Source organism: Strongylocentrotus purpuratus, unplaced genomic scaffold, assembly GCF_000002235.5.
Source record: "Strongylocentrotus purpuratus isolate Spur 01 unplaced genomic scaffold, Spur_5.0 spur5_scaffold_14, whole genome shotgun sequence".
In the NCBI taxonomy this organism is placed as follows: domain Eukaryota; kingdom Metazoa; phylum Echinodermata; class Echinoidea; order Camarodonta; family Strongylocentrotidae; genus Strongylocentrotus; species Strongylocentrotus purpuratus.
This window is the reverse complement of record NW_022145599.1, coordinates 885,848-907,336: the sequence shown is the minus strand read 5'-3', so window position 1 is coordinate 907,336 and position 21,489 is coordinate 885,848. Positions and strand designations below refer to the sequence as shown.

The following is a 21,489-nucleotide window of genomic DNA, read 5'->3' as shown; positions in this document are numbered from 1 at the left end:
TTTACCCACAAAAAATGTAAAAGAACATGACGTTGTTGTTCGTTTGGTATTATAATGGATCGACTTTGGATGGTGGTATTTTGCCCCATCTGGATAACGAAACTTTTTTTTCCTCGTAATTTTTTTAGTGTTTGTAAGACACCATAGCACTGAATTGTCAACATTCGACATGTCGTCTGGTAAGATTATTTTTTGTTAATTTATCGGAATTTCAGGATATATAATATGTGAACTCACATTTGATGTATTTTAATCACCATTTTTTGAATGTGTGTATCAATGTTATGCTACGTATAAATGTTGTATGAGCATGCATGCATGGAGGTTTCCAAGTGTGATTCTATGCATGCCGTTTATGGAATGTGGTCAGTGAGTGACACAGCAGTGTTGATCGAGTGTGTGGGTAGTCTAGCTAGGCATACTTGCCAACTTGGGCCTTAATCTTTGTTACAATATTGGGTGCAGTGCAGTGCTTATGTGACCCTGAGGAGTAGGGGCACTGGTACGAGAATAAGGATTGTCTGCCTAAATGCAGACCGATGCGTCCTCAAAAATAAGGATCGTCTGCATTTTGAACGGCGATGCGAAAAACGGAATCTGCTATGATTTTTTTGATGTAGGGTCTATTTCACATCAACTTTGCACAGAGACTTTCACGTTATAAACAATAAATCATCAGGAAGGCGGACAACCCATGAAAATAAATGGTGAATTGGGGGGATTTTATTATGCGGAATCTGTTTTTCTCATTGCCAGCGCGCGTATCGGGAAGCCTAGATCTATACCTGTAGATCCCAGGCCAGAAGAAGAAAAAAAAATGTCTGCAAATGCGAAAGATCATTATTTTTTTAGGACGCGATTTGTTCGCGTTTACAAGGATATCCTCGTTTATGCAGACAAACCTCATTCTCGGACCAGCACCCCTACTGTACTTAAAGCTTGGCAGAGAAGTACAGGTGATGGCGTCCTGCGGTAGTGAGTTCCAGAGCCTGGTGGTTTCTGGAAAGAAACTCCTTTGCAGTACTTGTGTCCGGGCATATGGCACTTGAAGTTTCTGGTCATGGCCTCTTTGCGGAGCAGGTAGTGATGGAGTCTGGGGGATGGATATCAGCGGGCTCTCCTTTCTTGCAAAGATGGCCATTGTATTTGGTGGAGCATGCATGCTGTGACACTGCTTGTTCTTCCATGGTCATTGCCTTTGTACTGTAGCTTATCTTCATAATGCAGACTGGGGCTGGCCTGGGACCAAGCTCAGCAGACTGCACTTGGTGGTAGACCGAAAATTCTGTCTCTTTTGTTTGTTAGCCGCAGTCTTCTTTGGGTAGGATCCGCTCCTCATTTAAGACTCTTTAGAGACAGAAACCGACCATAGGGTCTGCTGTGCAAACATTGATTTTTAGCGGATGCATGTATCTGATGCATTCGTGAGCAATATAGAATACGGCTGCAAGATTTGCAACAGGGACTTGTAATTTGACTCATAATTTCCTGAAAAAGGACCATTAAACGCATTATACAGGGGTGATAGCAGGACGTCCCCGCGAGCCTATAAAAACAAATATGCTTCCAATACTAAAGCAGTCTCTATTTATATCTTTTACATGACATTGTATATACCATATTCACAAAAAAATCTACAAAGAATTCTTATCTTATCCTTTTCTTGAGTAAAAACTGGTTAAAACATCACAGTAAATCGATGTCTTCAAATCAGCTTTATAAGGGGGAAAAATATATTGAAGAGATTTGAAATTATTTACACTATTTATTATATTCTATTGCTTTCGTCCTTTGAATCTTAAGGGTCTTTGTATAGTTTATCACTTTAATCTGTCTGTAATCTGCTCATCACATCCCTCACATTTTTCCTTTATCACCTCTTCTATCATCTTTTATTTATGTATATCTTTGATTGGAGTCGGGCCAACTCGGACCAGCTGTAAAAACGGTCATTTTTTGCATGTTTAGGTTTAGGGTTAGGTTTAGTGTTAGGGTTAGGGTTAGGGTTAGAGTTAGGGTTAGAGTTAGGGTAAAATGACCGTTTTTGCAGCTGGGCCGAGTTGTCCCCTGGTCCGAGTTAGCCCGGATCCCTTTGATTCTTCTACCATCCATTTCTTGAATTCCTTCTGTTATAACTTCTTAATCGTATTTCTGCCCTCTGTTGTAGTTTCTCTGTTTTGTTATAGTTTTTTTCTTTTAATTCCCTCTTAATTTTTCCCCATCTTTATGTTAATTGTTAATTCTTTTGGTGCATTCTACCACAATTTTCCATTAGGCATATAATATGCTCCCTTTTCTTCTACAATTTGTTTTATATTGTTTCCCACAAGTATTCATCTTCTCTTTCTATATTTCCATCATTCCTTGTAATTTCCATCCTCTTATGGTTTATTCCCCACTTAATTTTTATATGTCGGTCTTTTAAAATTTTGCTTTCTACATTTTATTTTATCCCTTTATTTCCCTTTTCTTTTTCTCTCATGTAAATCTTGATTTTCTCCAATCATTAACTTTATCACTTTTAAATCTGGCATATGAATTCTTTTAATTCCTTTTGTAAAACATTTTTTCCTTTGTATTCCATTTCCTGGGTAGTTCTATATTTTCCACATCTTCTCACTCATTCCATTCCTTCCTTTTTCATCCTATTAACAGGCCTATCATATTCCCTTATAGTATTACACTTTCTCTAAAATCCACTTTCTCTAAAATCCACTTTGTCTTTCCTATTATGTTAGCCTTACATGTAATTCTTGTCTTCCTATTTTTCTATCATTAAAAAAAAACAATTACAAGTTCCAACTTTTTTTAGAGTAAATTTCCCCACGCACCCCCATTGAAAAATGGTTAAAAACAGTCATTAATTTAAGTTAGATTTTCCCAGAGTGCAGGGCCGATTTGAAGACACCATTAAAAAAAAACAGTTGCCTGAATGTTACAATCATTCGGGAATCGCACACACACTGGACTGTATTTTGTATCCGCCCTCGCACAAAGAAACTTAAAACACGTACCGGTAAACCTATGAGAATTTCACCAAAATTTATTAAAATGCAGCCCGTTAAAGGTAAAGACCAGTTTTGGAAATGTCCCCCCCCCCCCCCCCTCTCAAAAAATGACATGGAAGCTCTTATTACCAATCATGTGAAAGAATATGTTTTGACTAATTCATGTACATGATGATTACAATTTTGCCAGGAAACTGCCTACTAATTGATATATTTGGTAAATTAGTTTAGCTATTTGGATGTGATAGATATAACGCACGTGTCGCGCACGTGTGCATAGTCCCATATGCGTCTTTCCGTGTACAGTGCTTAACTTTACAAAGACTGGGCCAAATTTCTTATCATTTTGATGATTCCAGAACCTTGCAGTACACACCAATACTTATATGCTAGATGATCAACCTTTTCTGATCGATTCCACAACGTTTCTTTCACAATGCAATCGCATGACCATAACTGGTCTTTATCTTTAACCGGTGCATGCAGTCATCTTTTAAAAGACTATCGACCGTTAGGCGGGCTTACTGGCATCTTTTAAAAGACTATTGACCGGTAGGCAGGCTTGCAGGCATCTTTTAAAAGACTATTGACCAATAGGCGGGCATGGCTAAAATCACGACACCAATTTCGACCAATCAGATGGCTAGATTTTATAAAGAGAGGTAGTGAAATGAAGCCTTCTCAAGGAAAATAAGAACACTGGCCTTTATTTTAAAAGGGGATGACCCACTCTGGTATACATTCTTAATGGCTGCATGCACGCTACCTACATGTATAGAGTGGTGAAGTGTGACGTCATTAAAAATCTATGTTTAGAATTTCTCAATTTTTTCTTCATTTTCGGAAAGACCATTAAAAATAATGTCCAAATGTCGAAGACCAATCGAATATGTTAAAGCTTATCTGCCGTAGTTTATAGGAGAGATTAGACTGCCCTGCAAGGTCACTGGACAGGTGGTTATCTCCTCAACTCAGCTCTCAGTTAACATAAGAAAAAGAGGATCATGGGGGAGCAATGGTCACTGATTGGGCATTGTTTGTTATATAGAGGGCGCAAGTAGCTGCAAGTAGTGCAGTGGGCCTTTAAGTATTGGCTGAGATATGACCATCTGAATAAATATACTTCCTATAGGAACTCAGTGTTATATGCTCTGGCTCTAACCAGGAGCCAGAGCATATAACACTGAGTTCCTATAGGAAATCTTTTCATTCAGGTGGTCATATCTCGGCCAATACTTAACACATTCAATTAGTTTTCGACATTTGGACATTATTTTTTATGGTCTTTCTGAAAATGAAGACAAAAATTGAGAAATTCTAAAAATAGATTTTTATGACGTCACAGCTTCTGTACTCTATACAGTATAGTATTAATGACTGCTTGTAGCCCAATTGTAACCTTCCCGAGAGCGTATAAAAACAACTATTTCTCGAATATTAAAGCAGTCATTAATACTTTTATATGCCGAAAACAAAAGAGTCAACTAATGACACCACCTTGGCCTTTCTCTAGTTTATCTGCACGGTTGTTTTTTATGAGTGTATCTTTGAGAGTACACTAGATCTACTAGTCTAAGCAAGATATTTTTACAATTTTAGGGGTGGGCCGGCCCTGTGGGGAATATGGAGAAGAACCTGCGCTTTCATATGACACCTCACTTATTGAGTATCACCTTCAGGATCATAACAGATTATAAAGGTTTGAATCTCGAATTGAAAAAAAAACTTGATCTTTTTTGCATGGTCGCGGAATGCACGTAGACTGCATAGGGACTGCATTGCATACAATCTCTATGGGAATAATTTTAACACACAACATCGGGTGCGCGATCAGACACCCTGACAACTAGATCTATTTTCGTCTAGAGTCTATAGGTCTATGCTTTTTCAGCAACTAAACGAACATGTTTATGGATAATTTCACGTACCCTTTTTGTTGTTCTTGCTGTCAGCGAGTCTTGCATTTGATAAGTTGAAATCTTGGGAGAGATTCTTGAGCCATTTTTGTCTTGTTTGGAATTGTCTTGTCTTGTATGAAAATACCGACCAATTCTTCGCACACGTACGGTATCCTTGATCGCTCAAACCATTTTTTAACATGTAAACCTATGGGGTAACCATGGAGACTGACCTATTTTCCCGGTAACCATGGTTATTGGGAATTTTACAGAAATAGTTAAAGTTTATGAATGCAATTTCGACCAATCAGATGGCTGGATTTCTTAAGTGAGGTATATAATTCAATTTATTGACTATGAAATGAATATCAGTAATCTCTAACATTTTGACAATAGTTTGAAACTTTGTTTAATTTTTACCCCTTGTCACTTCATCATACCGGTATTCAAAATTTGTGAAGAAGAAAAAAATTACATGAAAATAACATTTCAATATTATTGTTAGGATATGTGTTTTTCTTTCAAATTTTGTATGAAGATGCATCTTGATAAAATCTACATATTTGTAGTGTTTGGTGATACTGCCACCAGTGGTCATCTATTATAGGGTCGAAGGTCATATTTTGGTGGGTGTCTAGTATGTGCTCTGCAGGTCATATTTCAAGACAGATTTCTTTCAAATTTTGCCTGTATCTTGGTACAATTTACCCATTTACACTTTTGGGCGATGCTGCCCTCATTGTTCCGTCTTTTACATGGTCAGAGGTCATATGTCTTTAATGCGCTCTAACTGCCACATTTCTTGACGGATTTCTTTCAAATGTTGTATGGAAGTGTGTCTTAATAGTACGATCTACACATTTTTAGTGTTTGGTGATGCTGCCACCTGTGTTCTGTCTGATATAGGGTCAAAGGTCATATTGTGGTGGCTGTCAATGTTTCTTGACTACAATTGCACAATTTGCTATTCCTGTTTGGAAATTATATATCAGAACTGCATTTTCTGAGATTTTCATGGTCGCAGCTACAAAAATGTACCATGAAATGGCCTCGTGCGCTATTTGAAATATTTGAAATTTACCAGGAGCACCAGTAAATTTTTAATAATACAATTCTCTAAAGCAGAAGAGTTTTAGGTGCTAATTTTTTTAGTGCTCATACAAGTAATACATCCACAGGGGCATCCAAGTACATGTATATCAGAATTTTAAAGAACTACTATCCATCCAATTTTCAAAGCTTTGCATTACATTAAAGTAATTTCTGCAATGAAGATTTGACTTTCTGTGCATGCTGTATTCAATGTATGTGCATCATGGAAGCTATCTTTATAGTTTAGTTTGGTACTTTAACTTGCATGATCTCTAAAACAGAAGATTTATTCTTATTTTGTATTTTGTTTTTAAAGGATATTAGCATGGAACTCCAAACATACAGAGCCAAAAAGTATGTCCGTGAGTGCTCCCCTTATGTCACTATGAATTAGCTGTAACAATGGAAACCTGTTTTGTTTCTCTCTCTCTACAGACAACAAACGTGAATCAGAGGAAACCCCAATGGAGCAGACAGCAGATGATTCAAGCTCCAAGACTTCTCAAGACACCCCTGGAGGTAACGCTGAGACACTCAAATGTCAGACTTCGTCATCAGAAAGCAAGGAATCAGGGAAGGAATCAGGGATGGAATCAGGGATGGAAGCAACCAGCATGGAGCAGGAAGCTCAATGTGAAAGTAGAACTGAGAATAACTCATCAGCAGCTAGCACAGACAATAGGATGGAAGAGGAAAGTAAAGACTCATCAGCGGCGGCGAGTAGTAATGGTAGTGTTGTAGGAGCAGGAGGTGGATCAACGGTGGCCAGCGGTGCTGCAGCTAGTGCAGTAGACAAAGGTGAAATGGTAGAATTGAAGATCATGTATAACAAGAAGAAATATGATGTGAGGGTCGGTGTGGAGTCGACCGTGGCGGAGCTCAAGACAGAAATTCAGACAACAACAGGTCAGTTTATTTCTTACTTTTGTGTAGATCTATTATTAAGAAAGTCTTTATTCTTTCCTTTCTTAAAGGTATAGACCAGTTTTGGAAACACCCCCTGTAAAAAAATGAAATGGAAGCTCTTATTACCAATCATGTGAAAGAATATGTTTTGACTATTACGTCATGATCACAAATTTTGCCGGGAAACCGCCTACTAATTTATATTTTGGGTACATTATTATATTGATCCGGCCTGGATAGATATCGCGAATGCACTTCATTGTACATTTGGGCATATATTTCTGCTTTTTTGCAAATTTAGGTTGAAGTATAACATTGCACCCAAAACCCTTGAACCGCAATTTTACCACTACCAGTCTTTACCTTTAACCAGCAACATGTACTTTCATTGTGATGTTTATTCAATGGATGTTGTATGCCCAATCTAACGATGAAACGAGGTTATTTCTCTTGCATCGGAAATGTTGATGAAACGTTGAAACCTCACACTACATTGATGATTCTGATTGGTTCAAAGTTCAATGTTATTCAAGATTTAAAGGGAAATCCAACCCTAATAGGTTCCAGTCTGAAAGAAAGCAAAAAAATCACAGTAGAAGACTGAGGAAAATGTGAATGAAATCAGACAATAAAATTGAAATTTATGAATTTAAAAAAGTTGTAATCACTATAGGACCAGGCCCCCGATTCCCCCAAAATTGTCCTAGGGGATTTCAACCATTGTCGGCTGGAGGACACTATGCCCCATTATCACCAGCATATCGATAGACCTACACGAGGTGGAAACATTCTAGACCGTTGTTATAGCTCAATAGAAAACGCATACAAAGCTATTACACGACCACCACTTGGACGTTCCGATCACAATGTGATCCACCTCTTGCCAAAGTACAAACAAAAGCTAAAACGAGAAAAAACGGTAAAAAAGACCATCCGTGTTTGGAATGTTAAGTCAACTGAAGACTTGCAGACAGCCTTTGACATCACAGACTGGGAATTGTTCTTTGGTTCTTGTGAGAACATTGATAAGATCACAGACACAATTAATAGTTAAACATTGATGATCCAAAACAAAAAGCTGATCAATTAAATGTTTTCTATTGCCGATTTGACAAACACGACTTTCATGATACTATCAAGGAGCAGGAAGTATTGCTCCGATCAATGAATGACCAGCCGATCTCGATCGACGAGCAAGAGGTACGAAGGCAGTTCAAAGCGGTGAACCCCCAAAAGGCTAACGGCCCAGATGGCATTAGAGGTCGAGTGTTGAAAACGTGCGCCAGCCAACTGGCTACCCCGTATACGGCGCTTTTCCAGATGTCCGTTGACCAATGCAAAATCCCGGCATGCTGGAAATCATCCGTCATCACTCCAGTAGCCAAGAAACCCCGCCCTACAGAAGACAACGACTTTCGACCAATAGCGTTAACGTCGATTGTCATGAAATGCCTTGAGAGAATTGTCTTGAGAAATCTCATTGGACCGATTCGCTCTAGTATTGACCCCCTTCAATTTGCATATCAACCGCAGAGATGTGCGAATGATGCCGTTCTTTCTTTTGTGCACACGCTACAAGAACATTTGGACACACCGAGACGTTACGCAAGGGCATTGTTCGTTGACTTTTCATCAGCCTTCAACACGATACAACCGCACCGTCTTATAGAGAAGCTGTTGCATCTGAAAGTGAAACCGTCTCTTATTTTGTGGATAACGGACTTTCTCCTCACGAGAAGCCAGAGAGTGAGAGTAAACAACATTTTGTCCGAACCACTGCACACCAACACTGGATCACCCCAGGGCTGTGTACTTTCCCCGATTATTTTCATTCTATATACTAATGACTGTCTATCCCATTTTAACAATGTTCATACTTTCAAGTATGCAGACGATACTGCCATATTAGGGCTGATTAAATATGATGAAAAGGATTACAGAGACTGTGTAGATAACTTCAACTCATGGTGTGTGGAAAACTATCTAGAACTGAATGTGCAGAAAACCAAAGAGATCCTGTTTGATTTTAGAATCAAAGTAGAAAGCAAACCAAGTGACCACCCTGTAAGCATTAAAGGGCAAGATATTGAAATTGTTACTTCATACAAATATTTGGGTATAAACATTGATAATGAACTGGTCTGGAATGGGCATACAAAAGCCCTCGCAACAAAAGGGAGCCAGCGAATGCACTTTCTGCGAAAGCTGCGTTCATACCATGTTGATAGGACCATACTGTCACTTTTTTATCGGTCCGTAGTTGAAAGTATAATGACCTATGATTCTGTAGTGTGGTACAACAGTGCTAGAAAGAAAGACCAAGGAAAACTCAAAACCATTGTCAAACAAGCAGCCAAAATAATAGATAGACCAATGGACCTTGATGATGTTTGCAGAAACAGAGCAGTGGAAACGGCTGTCAAGTTGTCAAGGGATTCAAGTCACCCCCTGAATGGAAATTATGTCAGGTTAAGAAATGGTAAAAGGTGGCAATCAAAGAAATCCCGCACTTCGAGGTACCTGAACTCTTATGTCCCGTATTCTATCCGTCTGCTGAATGAAATATAAAATGTAAAAATGTATCACCCGTATCTTATTTTGTTCTATTTGATTGTAGGAAATGATCAAAATTTCATTTGTATTTATTCTAGGACAAGTATATTTAACTACTTACAATAGCCATCTTTTCTCAAATTAAATGAAAAAGTTTCTTTTTCTATTTATACTCACATGTCGTAATATATTGCATGTTTACTAATAATTATCTCATACTGCCTCCAATAGGTATTCATATCTCATACATACTGCATTGAGTGCACTCATATTTTAGGTTTTATTTATAGGGACAATAATTGTTGTGGATCTATCAGAATATCAGGATATATACATGGTTATTTTTACTTGTTTCCACCATATAGACATTATGATAAATCTGTTTTATTGTTAAACTGTTTGTGTTTTATATGTGCCTTGTTATATTTTGTTATCATAATGATATAATGAGTCAAACTAATGATTATAATAACAATTCAAACAATAATAATAATAATAATAGTATTAGTAATATTGATAATGATAATAGTAATAATAGTTACAATGTTATATTGTTCTGGTAATTACTCTGGATACATAAACAAATATTGAATATAATGTAAATTCAAAGAAAATATCTATATAATGTGAATGTTAAAGTGCTATATGTTCACTCTCTCTATATACTCGTTGTATGTTGTATGTATCATGTTACATGTACATTTTATTTATTCTTCTATGTGAACAATGCATGTAAACGAAACGAATTTCCTTTTGGACCAATAAATTTGAATTGAATTGAATTGAATTGAGTATACATTATGTAAAATCACTTCAAATTGGCTGAAACGGTATTGTCACTGTGCCGGACAACTTTCCAATTTGTTTTAACACCCAAAGTGACTAAAATGTATGACTCAAGATCGTCTTTTATTTTTAGAGGGCCTATAATAATATACTATCCATTTCTAGTACTACCCCAAAGGAGAAGACACTTACGAGAAAAACAGAAATTAGTGATATTTTTGTACACAACAAATGGGAGAGTTGTCCGTGACTATGTCACAATCCACTTACCGAATTCCCAATCTGAACTTAGCAAAGTGATCAATCTCAAATTAAAAAAATACATAAATAGTTATTATTGGTCTGATATATTTAAAACTATTTTGTTTCTATAATTTGTTATACTCTCATGCAAATGAACTTATTAAAAAGGTTGGATTGTATTTAAAAGTGGCATTATGCTAGAGATGACAGGATGGTTTGTGTACAATGTGGATTGGTTTGCCCATCATCCCCTCCCTTCCCAAGCTTTTGTGCAAAAGATCTGATCTGATCACAATTTGGTTTGGAGTAGTCCATAATGGTACCTGTAAAGCGGCCTTATCTCATATAACCAGATTATCAATTTAAAAAAAAAAGTTAATGTACCAGTAATATCCTTTTTACCAGCTTGTAAATGCTTTCTTTACAAACTCCTATTTTATGTTCAGTAGAGTTTTATGAATACTTTTTTGAAAGCAAAGTTTGTGTCATTGTAATAAACTGAGCTAAAATTTCATGAATTAATCCAAAGTGAATTGGATGTATTTGGTTGTCTGATATATATATCACAATTCTGTAATTTGTTTGTCTTGATTGATTTCCAAGGTTATGCAGAGTGCATGGGAAACAAGAATTAGCATTGTTTTAGGCCAAATTTGAAAAGGAAATGGAAAACAGTCTCAGGTTATTTGACACAATGAGTGTGGAAAATGATGATTCAGTGCCATTGTTTTTGTCTCGCCTGCGTAGCAAAAATGTGAGACATAGGCGCCGCTTTTCCGGCGACGGCGGCGACGGCTACGGCGGCGACGGCAACGGCGTCAACATCAAAAACTTAACCTAAGGTTAAGTTTTTGAATTTTTTATATAATTTCGAAAGTATAAGTTCTTAGTCAATGAAACTTGGACTATAGGGTTATCAAGTATCCCCAATCATGTGAGTAGTATTTCAGGTCACTAAGTTAAGGTCAAAGGTCATTTTAGGTCAACAAACTTAGACTTTGTTGTGGCATCAACATCAAGATTTTGAATTTGTTAGCATATTTTCAAAATTGATTGTTCAAATTCCATGAAACTTGTACCCAAGGGTTATCAAGTATCACAAATCATATGACACAAATTCCAGGTCACAAGGTCAAAGGTCAGCAGACACAACTTAATATGAGAATTAATAATTTTTTCTATTAATTTGTTCATATTTCATTCAAGTTATCGATCGTGGTACATTTAATAGTAAATAATTCTTCTGATGATTCTTAGTCAATATTCACTTCAAAATGTGATTATATTTAAAGGATTTCATTTTTGGGGGCCTGCTAATAGGATACACTCCCTACTATGAATAATGTTCCAACCTCAATTTTTCATCATATCGAATTGCGTAATGCAGGCGAGACCGCCGAGAGCGTTTCTCTTGTTTATTAGACATGGGACTATTGAATGTCACATGATCTAACTACAAATGATCTGACTATGCCAGACGTGGTATGAGATTCCCCTGAAGACTTGACAGGAAAAGCTCATGTACAGTGTATGTGTGTCATTGTCTACTTCTGTTTGTTTTATAAGCAACTCATCCATGCCATCCATGACTGTTGCTGCTTTCCCCCCAAACTTAGTCTTATTTCCAATATTGCCCATGTTATACCTGCTTCACAAGAACCAATATTATTCTGTAAAATTGAATATTTTTAGGTGGGCTGTATCTAATACAGACCACCTTATAATTTTGTTAAAATTGCCTTTATTATTATTATTATTATTTATTATTTATTTTTCTTATTTCGACCCACTTTTTTGTGTTCAAGATAATTTGAAAATGGTTCAATCAAATACCTTGAAATTTGACACACATATGTATAGGCATATGAACAAAACACAGCAAACTTTTCAACCTTGACCTTGACTGATGACGTCATCTAGGCGCCATTTTGTGAAATTTTCTGAAAAATTACTCATGATCATATTTTCATAACGGTACGTCATTTCTCATTCATATTTATCATGATTAAGGTCAATATCAGTCCAGTCAAATTCAGGTAAAAAAACGCGCGCGTGCGCGTACGTCCGCGCGTCAATGCGCGCGCAACATTTCAAAATGCTCAAAATCGTCTCAAATTTATTTTGTATACGTTTCAGGTCATTTTAAGCATTTTATAAAAAATCGCGCGTACGAGCATGCGCGCGCGTTTTCGCGCGTTACACCATTACACAACATAGAATCGCCATTTTTTTTTTCTTTCATGATATTTCTCATATGATTTCAAGGAATTTGATACCATGTTTATTTCTTTATGGCCATAAATAACAAGATGAACGTTAATTCAAGATAAATGTCCGTGCGCGCGAGCTCTTTTATTACATAGCATATATGGGCAAAAACATGCCTATACAAAATCCATTATAGCTCTTTGGAATGAACCGTGACCTTCAATGTTTTTTCATATTTAGATAGAGTATGAGTCGGAGATATGATTTCATGTCTCATTTGGCCATTAAGTGTATCGTGACATCATCACAATGGCCTTGGAACTCAAAATACGAATTTGCATATTATGACGTCAGCATATTTATGGAAAATTGATTGTATCTCTGTAAATATTGATCAATTTTCTTCAAAATTTCGATATGTTGTAGCTAAGACAATTTTCTACAATATTTAAAATAACCATTTTTCATTTTGATGACGTCATTATAGTGAAAATCTTGATTAAAGGCCTCATGTCAAAAGGCCTTCATAATTTGCCTTATCCCTATAGAAGGTGAATTTCGTTCACGTCATGAAACTACATGATATTGTTTTTTAAGAATTTTTAAGCAGTATCTCGCTTATTTTTGCTCTATTTTGTCTCAAATTTAAGTTGACCAGCCCACCTATACTTGTTCCAAACAAGTATTATATGTCTAGTTCTATCTGTGTTTATGATCAGGCGTTCCACCTGCTATGCAGAAATTAATGTTCAAAGGTCTGATGAAAGATGAGAAGACACTGAAGGAACTGAAGGTTACCAGTGGATCTAAACTCATGCTGATTGGATCTACAGCTAAAGCTGTGATGGAGGTCACAAAGCCTGTACCTGCTGGTGGAATAGTCGAGAAAGATGAGAAAGGTAGGATCAAATCATGCTTTTAATCCGTTGAATACCAAACGTATTCACTCCCATAGGCTTAATGCAGTGACCACCTGCTTCCCGTAGACAAAGCGTTTAGCGTTATATGAATGAAGAATTGACAGAGCTCTACATTTTTAATGTGTTTATTTCCATTTTAGAGGATGTTAAAAGTACTTCAATAACCCTGGCTTTTATAACGGTGCTCTAAGGTTTTGAAAGCATTCAGGGAATTTCTTTATATCAGGTACACAATACTTCACCTGGGTTGAGAGCGGAAAATATAGATTGATGTCTTGCCGGGGTACGTTGGTGCTGAGGGAGGGACTTACATTGTGGTGTTGACCATTTGAATCCAGATGGTTACCACATTTCTACAGACAAGACAGATCAAAGAGTTTACTGTAATTATGTGGATCTTCAAGGGTTTTGGCTGCACTGCTGCCTAGTGACTGACCATTACTTTGTACAAGCTTTACAACATGGGTTATTAGTTATTTCAATACTTGGAGGCATAGAATCACAGATCTCTTTAAGGTGTTTTGAACCTAAATCTTGATTTACATCACCTATTTACAGGAAACCCAAACAGGAAAAATTATTTTTAAAAATAAATAATTGAAATGCAGGTAAAAATGTGAAACCTACCGGTAACCCTTTTGTTCACCTTTATTTTTCAAAAACAAAGAACAAAATCTGTGTCAGCCTGAACTTTTTAGTTAATTTGGCTTCCCAAAGCATCTCCTCATCTTTTTTTTAAGGCCTTGGTTTGAATTTTCGGCTTAGACAACTTTCATTAAATTGGGTGAAAGAATTACAGACTGACTACAGAGCAAATACATAGGAAATGTTTTTATAGCATACTGCCTGCATTAATATATCATCCCTTTTCTTTTACTCTGCAGCAAGTGCCGCCAAGGAGCCCCTAAGTAAACTTAAGATGCATAAAAAGATCATTGATAAAGGCAAACCAGATGATGCTATGATTGGCATCAAGAACCAACATGTAAGTATTGACTAGAGGAATGGTAACCTTGGTGCATACAAATGTCAAGCAATTCTTATTTTAATAACTTTTTCTTGTTTAAGAGACCTCCTTTTTCTTTGCTTAGGTGAAATGAGATTTTCTTGGAACAATTTTCATATTTCTTTGCTTGCTATTTTAATTTCATCTCTGTTTCATCAGAGCTCTTTGGTACCATGTATCTATCTAGGGCTCTTTTGACATTTTCCACAGTTAAATGGATCAATGATCAGTCACATAAACTTTTCAAGCCAGATTGCATTTGTTTAAAGCCCCACTGCACTACTTATAGCTACATGTACCTGCGCCCTCTATATAGCAAACAATGCCTAATCGGTGCCTTTTGGTCCCTCATGATCACATTTTTCTTAAGTTAATTGAGAGCTGATTTGATGAGATAACCACCTGTCAGTGACCTCGCAGGGAGGTCTAATCCTCCCTGGCCAAACTAGTACAGACGGCCTTTAATATATCAAATAGACTTTGATTCTATCCCTGTCCTCTTGTCTTCATCTGCTATCTCTAGTTCTGATGTAACTCAGTTTTTCAAGTGATATTGTATCTAAGTCTTGCTGAAGGATTGATCAACTGGTGAATAAAGAGCCTTAATAAACCTGCTTCAGCAATCACCTCTATATTACAACCACAGACTTTGTCAATAGTTAAATGGCAACAATCGCCTCGAGCTGTGATCAACTAGCATATTTTAGATACACATGCCATATTTCATACAACTGTTATCAGAATAATAACATAGACAAGACTGATTAAAACTTTATCCATATGAGACGAGTGAGTAGTGATGATGAATTTGAACTGTCTTGATCTTTCAGGAACCGCTTCCAAATGTTCCAATATCTGGCATGCTGAACAAAGCTGGAGGAAAGGTTCGACTCACTTTCAAATTAGAATTGGATCAAGTGTGGATCGGTACAAAAGGTAATATTATTTTCTTCTAGAAAGATGTCAGATTGTTATCACTCAAGACTCTGTTCTGTTCATTTTCAGAATAGTATTTTGCTGATTTAGTATTTACCATTGGAGGAGGTTTGGGGGAAAAGATCAAATGATCTATATTAACAACTGAATTATTCATACCCTCACCAAGTTAAGTATTTTGTTTATGTATGTGAATAAATTTAATTTGACCCAATTTATAGTAGTCATATTATACCTCATTGGCTCCGGAGTCAGGCCACGGAAAAGACACGTAGTCTTGTCAGGCTACACTCCCTTTAAGGTTTAAGTGTACACTGTTTCTCTCTTTATGAACTGAAACTCATACATCTACATCAAAAAACAGAATGAAGGTATTCATAGAACTTGTTATCAATAACAATTCATAATAACTCCTATAAGCTCCTGAATTCTATGAAGTTGATTGGCAGAGGGCAAAGTTGGCTTTTTTTATTGATGAGAATAATAGGGTCCAAGCCGATTATTAAACACTCTCCATCCTGAAATTTACCCAGTACTATACAGTATGTTATGTAGCATTGACTATTTTCTTAATGGTTTGAGTCTCAGAGAAGATATTAGAACTTTTCAGGATTCAAATATGCATTTGGAGAAGTATGAGCTCAAATTTTATGATTTCTATTACAGAATGTGAAATATTTGCATGTTGTCATTTATCAATTGAAAGATACTAATCCAGTTTCATTAAAGTATTCTTCATTATCATTACCCCTCTTTCATGTGGTATCAGCTTTATGAAGGTTACAGTACTTGGTTTGGATTTGGTAGAACTCCTTTGTAAAATGTCATGAGATTGATAAAAAAGAGCCATGTATGTTTTATTTTTTTCAAACAGAGAGAACAGAAAAGATCAACATGAATTCCATCAAGAATGTTCTCAGCGAACCCATTGAGGGGCATGAAGACTATCACATCTTGGTAAGTACTGTAGTATCCCTATGATTAGCTTGTCCTTCATTTTCTTTCCTTTTCTTTTTTAAATTGACAAGAACCTGAAAAGAAATTATCACATCTATTTCCCAGTTAGTAAACATGTTATCAGTAATACCTTGAAGAGATCAAGCCTTGTACCTCAGCATTTTCTTCAGAATGAACCCTATCGTGTCAAACCCTCCTTTTGATGTTTGCTTGAGATTAAAGGGTACCTGGTGGAAAGCTTCTCAAACATTTCAGCACCTGGAATGGCATTTTGGATAAAACCAGGGCAGGGGCAATTCAGTATTTCTATTATTTTTTATTTTAGTACATATCCCTGAAATGTCAATATCAGAGCCAGAAGGGCATTAACCCTAAGTAAAATAATTAGGAGTTAATGCCCTTCAATGCTCTCAGCAGATGCTACGTTCGTCAGTCAAATTAACAGGGCATGGTTGATTACAATGAACCTACCGGTAATTGACTCTCTTTATTATCTTTGTGTTCTGTTTACAGGCCATCCAGCTTGGTCCAACGGAAGCTTCCAGGTATTGGATCTACTGGGTTCCTGCACAATATGCAAAGGGAATTAAAGACACGGTTCTAGGAAAATGGGTGTACTTTTGATCCAACCTGTAACATCAACTCTACATGATTATGAAAGTGAAGAGAATTCCATCCTGAACTTTTTACACGGATGGACAAAGGAAGGATTGCGATTGTCTGATGATAATCTTGAATCAAACATTTGTGCAAGGCTTCCATGTTGCTCCTATCGCTGAGATGAATGAAGCTGTAGATGCCTGAATTCAGCAGCTGCCTGTTCTTCATAGACTGTACAAAAATAATCAGAGAAGCATGTAATGTAGCTAAACCAGTCATTATCTGTCACAAAAGTGTAACGGTACATACATGTTATGGGCTTGCAATAAGAAGTTTACATGCTGAGTGACTAAAATGTATTCAGTCCATGGACTGTCTCAATGTTTGACCCATTTTGCTAAGGTCTCACAAATGATAGGTGTTGACCCCGTCCCCACTATCTGATAACACTAATAGCTATTAACCTGCATAATCATACAACCAAAGTTATGTACAGGATGAATGGGAACATAGGTATTGAATAGGACTGGTGTTGTTTTTACTTAATTCATTCTTTCATTTCTATTTTTTTAGGCGGGCAGTATTTTGTGAACACACATATTGGATTAAATACCCAAATTACACACAAATGCCCTTTTTTAAATAGAAAGGGACCAGGGCTAATAGTATATGTACATTTTCAAGTATATTAAAGAACCAGCTCCTTTAAAGAACCATCTCTCCTGAACTAAATCCTTGTTATGTGTCACTCTTTCAAGAAGGTAATCTAAGAATTAAAAGGGTGATGACTACCTTAGGTGGTCTCAAATCTCATTATTTATTTTTTTTATTTTTAGATATATAAATCTAATTCAAGCACTTTGAAATAAATATTTCTTTGTGATGATAAAAAACTGTCCAAAAGCTTGTGTGCATGTATGAAATGAGCAATTTGCATGTCAGTTTCAACCCTCATCTACTTAACAATATACATTGTATGGGAACCTTCTGAAAATGGAATGTTATACCAATCATTTTTTATATGCTCAAAGATGTTGCATAAGCATGCCTTATATCTCAACAACTAACAGCAGTTTGTACTTTTCATCACTTAGGTAACCAGGTGTGAAGGGCTTTGAAATGGTTAACAATGGACAAAGCAATCTCATGTATTGTTCTTATCTAGGACGAAAAGTGCCCACTTGACCACGGAGGGAGTATAACTCTATGGCAATAAGAATGTATGGATCATAGCATGGTTAAGGGCTAGTAAGGCATAGAGACTTGGAGAGAAAAGAATGCATTGAAAAGAAGAAGACTCTCTCATCCCAGTAAACAATGATTGAAAGGAAGAAGAAATCTATTAATCCCAGGAGGTAAAAGAGTGGTTATTCTGGAGAGAAAAGAATGCTGTGAATAGAGGGATCTATAATCTGATGAAATAAAGTGACTACCGGTAGTTTAATAATCAAGAAGTATCCTAAGAGAAAACATTGTATTGATGAGAAGAATCTCTAATCTGGGTGTGTAAAATGGTTAAGATTAGTTCTTTAAGATTTATCTGGAGTAAAGATTGCTTTACAAAGGAGAATCTGTAATCCCAGGATGTTGAAGGACTGATTTATCATATTTTAAATCCTGGAGAGAAAAACTACTATGAAAAAGATCTCAGAGGGTGTAAAAGGGGTGATAATCCAAGAAATCTCTAGAGAGAAAAAATGCCTTGATAACAACAATAGTGGCCAATCTCTCTTTTGTTAAGTACAAATGTATAGGCGTGACCATTACATTATTGTAAGAAGGTAAATATGGTCATGGAACAAGAACAGGGTGATTGAAATATTTAATCTCATATGTCTGAAATATGGTTAACAATTAGTTAAAAGTGCATTTATTCCTACGGTTTTTCATGTAAAAATGATACAGAAGTGAAAATACAAAGCTTGACCAGTACATGCACTACTGGATTTCTTTCATGTTTCATTTTACCGTCCCAGGAAAATAATCACGGTTCAGAGGAAAGCTCAGCATGCCTCATTAGTAGCTTGAACAGAAACAATTCATATTCATGTACAGTATATGTATCTATAGAGATATATTATGGAATGGAAGCTGTTCTCTTTTACATTTATTCTCAAAAACAATCAAGTTTAGCAGATGCAGTTTCCATGTACTCTAAAGTATGTCTGTTTTCTAAACTAACTTTTCACCCTTGAAAATCCAATTCATCAGTGAGGCTGGCATCTCCCTAAAATTGCAAATTTGCTTACGTTAAATTCTGAATTTGAAAACAAAATCATGCTGTCTGAAAGTACTGTAACCATGGAATAAATGTTAATTTACTCCAGTTAATAGTCCTTTGGAAATGTCAAATAAAAAACGCATCTAATCAGACTATGAATATGTATGATCTAGTGATCTTGAATAGGATGGAAAATCTGGAACTGAATACAGATCGAGGCATGACATAGAACCATTCCTTCATCCATCCAACTATTATCTGCTTATATAGTGGTCTAGTGGATAATATTCTCTTAGATAAGTCAATGGACTGTAGATTCGGTTCATATCCCAGCCTGGCACTAACATCCTTTGACAAGATGTTATTCCACAATTGCCACTCTCCACACAGTTGTCTATGAGTACCTGATACTTGAACGCTATAGTTACCAATAATTTTGTTTTCCAGCTATAGCCAGGGTAATAACGTCTAAGTGCCATGGTTTTTACTTCATTAGGGATATGAGGGATATATAAGTTAATAATTCTATTGTTTCTCACATTTACTTTTGGAGTAGTACCTGCTAAAATACCCTCAGAAATTTACATTAAATATACCAGTATTGAGAAATGAAATAAAATGTGTAGGTATTGGATTTTTAATGCACCATGATTATGCTATCATTGAAAATTATTTGAATTTTCATTTATGAAGTAGATGATGGTAACAGATGACAAGTTAGATTATCTCCTTTAATTTGGCAAACATAAATTTTGTGTGGAATACATTAAATGGTCACTCCTTTCTTCTTCAAGTTTAAAATTCATTTAAATTAATGTTTAACTTCAAACAATGAACTTTGTTATTCATTTAGAGGATGTAGTCTTCACTAAGTATTACAAAAAATCAAATACTTGACATTCTTTGTTCCTTTGTTTAAAAGTGACATGTATGAAATGTTTTCTTAGATCACACCTTTTCAGAATGAGATATGATGAGTACATCACGTTTAATTTGGAAAGGGCATTTGTTAACTGATTACCTTGCATATTCCATCTAGAATGTCCCAAACATTAATGGAAACATTAATTTTATTCTGTACGACTAGATTACATGTCGATCACGTCTCCATTATCCTTATTGGAACCGATTCATTATGGAACTATGTCAAGGATTAATAGAGCGAAAGCTCAATAACCTTTCAAGAAACAGTATTGAAGGATCATTTTTCAAACAGAGTCGTTTGTGAATTGTGATGTATGAAATGCCTGATGTAGATTGGGTGACCCTACATTTGCTCCTGCAACAATTAATTGATTCAGTCTTTATTTTGTCAAAGGTATAGGCTTAGTATTGTGATTGTGTATTAGGCTGGGTTTAGGGTTAGGGTTAATCTTGGGTATAGTGAATGGGTCAAGGGGTAATAGTTAAAGGGTGTGGTACTTAAAATTCATGTTCTACATAATGTAATCTCTAATTGTCACAACATGTCAAACATGCTTTTCATAAACCAAAAATAATATGCTTTATTTTGGGTTAAGATAGAAAACATTAGAGGTACTGAATATAAAGTAGGTTTTGCTCAAAAGTATAGTCAGGCATGGATTTAGTCTCAGTTTTCAATATTATCTTTGAATGCTATTTTTGTTCTCATATTGTGTTTTTTATAATTTCTTTCTTTGTTTTTGTTTTATTGGGCCATTTTCCATGTGTGTCACAAATTACAACTTTAACAAATTAAATATAATATTCATGTTCATCGTGAGTTTGAATATTTCTGTTTATATCCTTTATGATTTTCTCTGTCAACCTTACATTGACCCATCTCCCTGCATTGACGCACTCTAAACAGTTTTATCGTGAAGCGTTGTATGCAATATTACAATTTTGAGAAATTCGATGGAATCATATAGTTGGAAGAAATCGTTGATTGATTCATATAATGTGTTGTGGCTTACTGTATTTCCTCAAAATGTTGCTTAATATAATTATATTCATGTTATCAGAACTCATGAGGTTTATCTATTACTTTGAATGATCTCTGAGTCTGAAGATTTTTTTATTACATTATTAAAGGGCATGTCATTTGATTTCTTTGAAGTGTGGCACTTATATAGAGAGATTGGAGGAGACATTTTAAGGAGAGAGAGAGAACTGAAGGATATTACAGATGCAA

The 21,489-nt window shown here is 35.9% G+C and overlaps 1 protein-coding gene across 1 annotated transcript; it reads left to right on the top strand.

The window, feature by feature from the left end:
• The first annotated feature begins 76 nt into the window (after positions 1-76).
• LOC115923424 (ubiquitin domain-containing protein UBFD1-like) lies at positions 77-21,403 on the top strand. The gene is made up of 7 exons (XM_030983926.1): positions 77-179; positions 6,434-6,904; positions 13,414-13,593; positions 14,499-14,599; positions 15,451-15,556; positions 16,431-16,513; positions 17,027-21,403. Exons 1-7 carry the CDS (start codon positions 170-172, stop codon positions 17,135-17,137), a joined length of 1,062 nt encoding a protein of 353 aa, XP_030839786.1. The 5' UTR covers positions 77-169; the 3' UTR covers positions 17,138-21,403.
• Positions 21,404-21,489: the final 86 nt, after the last annotated feature.

Excerpts from the sequence above, each read along its gene's own strand:
- LOC115923424 (XM_030983926.1), top strand. Across the intron at positions 6,905-13,413 it reads AGAAATTCAGACAACAACAG|GCGTTCCACCTGCTATGCAG; the intron begins GTCAGTTTATTT and ends GTTTATGATCAG. Across the intron at positions 15,557-16,430 it reads AGTGTGGATCGGTACAAAAG|AGAGAACAGAAAAGATCAAC; the intron begins GTAATATTATTT and ends TTTTTCAAACAG.